The 6,000-nt window shown below is 52.2% G+C and overlaps 1 protein-coding gene across 2 annotated transcripts in view; it reads left to right on the forward strand.

Moving 5' to 3' along the window:
- The window catches only part of CCDC102A (coiled-coil domain containing 102A), a 28,825-nt gene extending 23,102 nt beyond the window's left edge, over positions 1–5,723 (forward strand). For both annotated transcript variants that reach the window (XM_019535505.1, XM_019535506.1), the window contains one exon: positions 5,449–5,723. In XM_019535505.1, the coding sequence (XP_019391050.1) occupies positions 5,449–5,575 (127 nt within the window). In that variant the 3' untranslated portion in view covers positions 5,576–5,723. The remainder of the gene's footprint in view (positions 1–5,448) is intronic.
- The last annotated feature ends 277 nt before the right edge of the window (positions 5,724–6,000 follow it).

The raw sequence follows: 6,000 nt of genomic DNA on the forward strand, positions 1-6,000 counted from the left end.
CTGTCAGAGTATGCTTATCATGCCCCCTTTGGCAACAAAGCCCTTTTCTGGTGGATCATTTCAGAACCCAAAATCACCAGTCCTTTTAGAAGAGCTTGGCCCTGGCATAGTTCTGTCTTTGGGCAAGTACCCGCTTCTCTTCTATCTTCTGTGCAATGGGATTCATGGACCCATCCTTTACAAATCCATGTGCAATCAGCAGATGAGCCATGCCAGGAGAGTTAGCATCACCATTTCACTGCAGTTAGGATGTGCCGGGGCTGGGATAGCTTGGAAGACTTTCACTAGAACACAGCTTGCTTCAGCTCTCAGTAAGGGAAAATATACTAGTCTAGGCTTACACATTAAAAGCATCACTTATACAATCTGTCTGTTTGTAATCATCCCATCCTGTGGTCAGCCATGCAACCTAGGTTCCAGTCTTCTGGACCCATTTCTCATTGCCCATCATGCAGTAAGGCTCCTTTGAATTCACCCTTTGAGTTTGCTGCTATAGTCCTCTGCTATACTGTTGGTAAGAAACAATCCAAGCAGCAAGCAAGTCTCAAATTCTTCAAAGTCCTCTGTTTAGATTGAGCTATCAGGGCTGTGGGGGGAGAGCACAGTGAATGGGAGGTCGCACCAGGCCAGAGGAATGACTTGTGGTCTGAAAGGCACTTGGGTTTTATGGCTCTTAAAAAGTTCCCTTCTTTTCCCCCTATGCCTCTTCAGCAATAAAATGCTGAAATGGATGCAAGACAAATCGATTCTGCCCCATCCAGAGTGCCTTGCGGAGGCAGCTGGGGTTTTTTTTAAATCTTATTTTATTTTATTGGGACATCTTCATTAAATCATACAGGAATAATGGAGGTTTCATCTCCTTCCATCCCCCTGCCCCAGAGCCCCCACTACACTATTGCTAAATAATTCATGCTTTCCAGGAAAATGCAGCAAATGTGTCCATTTGGCCCAGAGGATGACGGGAGAGCTGTTTTCATCACAGTCTCAAGCCCTTTGATTTCAAATTTGACTCATAAATTCAGCCAATGCATTTTAATGCTATGGAGAGAGAGGAACTAAAAATACTAAGAGCTTCCCATTGACAAAGAGCATATGGGCTTGATGCAAAACCTATTGATGGTGACCAGCAGCCCCCTGTTAGCTGCAGGGAGCAGTGGAGCTCTGCCAGGAGCAGTGCTTGGTACAGAGCTGCTCCTTCCTCTCTCTCCATGGCTCTGGTGAGTCACCCAGTCCTGAACTGAAAGTCATCATGGGTACTGTTTTTGCTATCAAAATAGGGTCCAGAGACACCCTTCTGCAGGGGTAGCTGTGCCTCACCCTTACACAGCAGCCTACATTGGTACATATGAAAGCACTTTCTGATGAAGGGCAGCGTCTTAACCTGCCTTTACAGATTGGGGGGGATTACCGGGAAAGCCTCGTAGTGAGGCTGAGTTTGCTGCAGCACAAAACAAATGGAACAGGGTGTCCAGGAAGCCCTAGTGACCCAGCAGAGAAGTATAGCACCGGTAAGTATACAGTGTCAAATGTGCTGTTAGGTGTGGCCGCTTAGGACCCAATCACCCAGTCATATCAGCAGCAGAGACAGCCAAAATGCTCATTCAGGGATGCTTCAGGACACTGGAAGATTTGGGTTCAGGACAGACCAGGAGGGCATATGTGCAGGTGCAAAAAGGGCTCCCCCCCCGCCAGCCTCACTCCCTGGTTCTGAGCAGTGTTGCAGCATTAACTGGTTTCTAGCCTTGAGGAGGACCCCAGGGGATCCCCGTCCTCCACAGATATTCCCAGGTTTAATGTGAAGGGGCCACATCTGTTTTGCTCAGGCAGCTCACAGGGGCTGGAGACCATCAGATCTCCCTGGTCACACGCCGGTGTAGCCAAAATGCCCGTCCCCCACTGCAGCCTTAGCAAAGGGGGCAGGGAAGAGGTAGAGCTGCCATTTAGGGGCCATACAAGCTGGGATTGCTCAGAGGCTATTCTGCTGTGTGCTAGTCTGGCAGAGGCCTGGCCCCAGAGGCAGCTGGATGCTGCTGAGACTCCAGCCCAGCCTTAGGTCATGGGAGGGTCATATTAAGGAGAAACAACCCCCCTAGAAAATGCCCAGAATGGGAGTGAGGTGGGTCTAGAAGGTTATTGTGTGGCTTACATCCAAGCTATCCCACCCCCAGTCCTGCAAAACCAGTTTGTCATAGAGCACAGTACAAATCCCTGCCCCTGCTCTTTCCACTAGGGAAATCTGGGGACAAACACCCAGAACTGGCGGCCTTGAGAAGGGAACAGGAGTCGTGGCATTTGGGTCAGGGTCTGAATTGGTTCTGGGACAGACTGTGTCTGTGCCATAAACTTACACAGTGCCTGGCTCCAATCTCCTCTGTGCCAGCTGCCTCTAGAATCATCAGCAGGGCAAACTAATTAGCTTGGAGGGAGGCAAATTGCCCCAACAGTGCTAATTAGCCAGCCCAAAATGCCACACGGACCTGGCTCTACTGTTTCCAATTTAGGAGGCAGCCTGTGCACAGCCACGTGACCTAGTGGAGGGCACTGCTGCCTGGCACAGCACATTTACCATGTAGGCCTTGCTTCAGGAGGCTGGGGTCTGTGCATCCAGCTCAGAGCCATAATGAGATGCCCTGACAGATCATGGAGGCACTAGGAGACCCTCATCCCCAGCAGTGGCGATGAGAGTCCTGTGCAGTGAAATCCTGGGTGTCCAGGCCCTGCAGTGCACTGGAAGTTCTTATGCTGAGTTTGCTTTGGGAGAGCTGGGCCTGCTCTCCTCCTCCTGCTTCCTCCCCTCCACCTCCCTTCCTCCCCAGATAAACAGCTTTAGACAATTATGTGCTGCTGCTAAGTACCCTGTATCTGAAAAGGGCTTTAAGTGAACTTGGTCACTTTAATCAAAAGTCCATTAAGTGCTGCTTGGAGCCATGGAGGGAAGGGCTGTTCAGATTTGGCTTTATCAGCAGGTAACACCCACTTAGCTGATGAAATTGAAATGTGGAGCCCAGGACAGGAGGGGGAAGAGAGAAAACAGGTCTTTGCCCTTCTCCCAGCTCCAGCTGACTGTCACACCTCTGCCTGCAGATCTGGGCCCTGGAGTCTGGCCTGGCTGGACACAGAAATCCAAGCCAGCATCTTCCCCAGGGGCTGCACCCTTCAATCTAGCTGGGCACTAAAATCCACAGAAATCCAGTACCAGCTCTTCTTATTGTGTTGAGTCACAGGGATTGTTTTGAAAGGTGCCTGGGGCCTCTGCTTAGGAAAGTGGGTGAGAGGGTCTCAACAGGGAGATGACAATGGCATGTTTGTGGGACTTGGGGTGGGAGGGGAAGGGAGAGGGGAGGTTTTGGATGAGATGCAGGGGACCTGCTCCTCCACAGCTCCTTATATCAGCCCCATGTGGTTTCCAGCCTTCATTCCCAGCACCTGAGAAGATGCAAAGCCACAAGGAGGCAACACAGAGAAAGCAAGCGCTGTGGTGTTTATAGCATGATGTGTGTTCCATACTGCGCACACCTCCCTCTGGGGCTTGTCCTCACAGTGGGGCCTTGGCAGCTATAATGGGTGAACAGAAAGGTCAGTGAAGCCTGTGGGTAGGTAGGCCCTGAAGCCACAGTAACAGTCATGGTACAAGAGTCAATGGACAGAAAGAAGGGGGGACATCTGCTGGGAAAGGGAGAGAACCATGGCAGAGAGAGAGGAACATATGGTGATAGACTGACATATGTGAAGACATGTATATGTGTAGAACCAGACAGATGGATGAATGGAGAGGGAACATACATAGGACCTAGGTAGTTTTGAGACCAGGTGTGGGCAAAATACAGCCCATGGAATGGATCTGGCCTGCCAGGCACATTCATCAGGCCTGCGGTGCCCACCAATGAATTGTACCCTGCCCAGCCCTTCTGCCTATGAGGGTGAGAGCGAGGCACCCATGTATACACCCCGCCCCCCACAACATCCCCTCTTGTGCCTCACTCCCACCCTTGTGGGCATACGGTCCTGGCCTGCCCAGTGTGGAGCTTCCAGGCAGGGCTGCTGCTGTCATCGCTGCAGCCACCGGGGGACCTGCTCTGCTTCACTAGCATCCCTCGTTCCGGCAACAGGTAGGGAAGTTGTGGGGGGGGGAGCAGGCGTGCAGGGAGGTACAGCTGGGCAGGGGCAGGGATCATGGGCCTGGGGCTGCCGGCAGCATGGAGCCCATACTCAGGGAGGTGGTGGGAGTACACAGCTCGGATGGGCAGGGTGTGGGCGTGAAGGAGGGTGAGGAAGGTGGGGGCACTCCTCCCACACTTCCCCACATGGCGTGCAGCCCCCACCGATGGCAACAGCAGCAGACATAGGCACTTTGGGTACTGGTGCCCGGTGCAGGCACTGGTGCTCAGCAGCACATGGCTCTGGCCAGTGCTGCACATCACGGTGAGGGCTACAGCCCTTTTGGGCCAGCTATCACGAGTGCTTCCCACCATGCATGCACAGCCCCTGCACTCACATGCCACTGGAGGGAAACTCCACACACTGGAACCAGCTGCCTTCACTGTTCCCTGCCACGCAGGTCCCAGGACTCTGCCGGAAGTGAAGGGTGTCCAGGCCCCTGCTTCCCTAGCTGGAGCTGTGCACCGCTGAGCATCAACACCCCAAGCACCCCTGCCTGCTGCTTCTGTGCCATGGGGGGAGTGTGGGGGGGTCCCCATACCCCCCTCACACCCCACAAATGCCACACACCCACACCCTGCCCCCCAAACCCCCCACATATACACACCCGAACTTACCCTATGCCCCCAAGCATAGCCACGCCCCCTCCCAACCCAACACACAAACCCACACCCCACCATGCACACCCCCCCACAATATACAAGACTTAAGAATTTATTTTTGAGTCATGCAATCGCGTCTATATACACTATACAAACACAAATCATGACAAAAATATTTTTTATAATACAATTAAAATGTTATGGTACGTGTTTGACTTTTACTGCATGATTTGGTTATTTTTCTGGTTCTAAGATGGCAACCCCCTCCCAAAAGGAGTATTTCTGGGGGGGCATGAGAAGGGACTTCTGGCAGCAAAGGTCAGGGGTAGGGGTGGGTCTACCCATGTGACCCTCAAAAGCTCACCAAACCTCATTAAGCGGCCCTTCAGCCAAAATAACTGCCCACCTTTGTTTTAGATGGACGCTTATATATATATATGGAGCTTGATTTATGTTCATGTGTGTATCTTTGTACATGTAGATAGATAGATATGTATATTTGTGTGTGTGTGTAGATAGATAACTACACACACACACACACACACACATATATATACACACACATATAGACAGAAGGAGGGGTTTGTACATACAGGCTCTTTTGAGGCACAGCATGAGGGCACTGGCTGCTGTCCCTCTTGCAGCCTCTCCAGCAATTTGGTCTCTGCTCTGGTTTTACCCACCCCAGGCTACGCAGACAGCAGAACACACCACTCTTTGGAAAGATCCGGAGCTCCCGATTTGGCCCCGAGGACCCTGGCGATGGCACCAGCGACCTGGATGAAGACGAGGACCTGCAGATCCAGGTTCCCTAGTGCCCAAAGTGGTGGGGCCATCAGACTGGATGAGGCAGGAGGATGAGGTGGTTTGGATTTCCCTCCAGCTGCAGCTATACACATGTGGTGTGAGGTGTGCTCTGTTTGATGGGCCTTGCAATCCACCTTTGGATGAGACAGGACCCAGCAAAGAGCTGTGCACCACAGGGACTGCAGCAAAGAGCCCAGGCTTCTCTTGTGGGGGATGGAGATAGGGCATGCTTTGCCTTTTTCAGGCTTATACAAGTGGGTATTCAACCAGGTCAGGAGAGGGATTCAGGGGGATCCTGGAAGGTTGTTAACAGGTTATAACAAGAGTGAGGCCTGAGGGAACTGTAGTGAAGTGCCTGGAATGCTCCCCCGGCCAGAGAGGGAAGGTCACAGGGCCAGCACTGTGTCCATGGTGCCTGCAGCTGAGGTGTTGC

The sequence above is a fragment of the Crocodylus porosus genome, unplaced genomic scaffold (genome assembly GCF_001723895.1).
Source record: "Crocodylus porosus isolate Cpor-Errol unplaced genomic scaffold, CroPor_comp1, whole genome shotgun sequence".
NCBI lineage: Eukaryota > Metazoa > Chordata > Crocodylia > Crocodylidae > Crocodylus > Crocodylus porosus.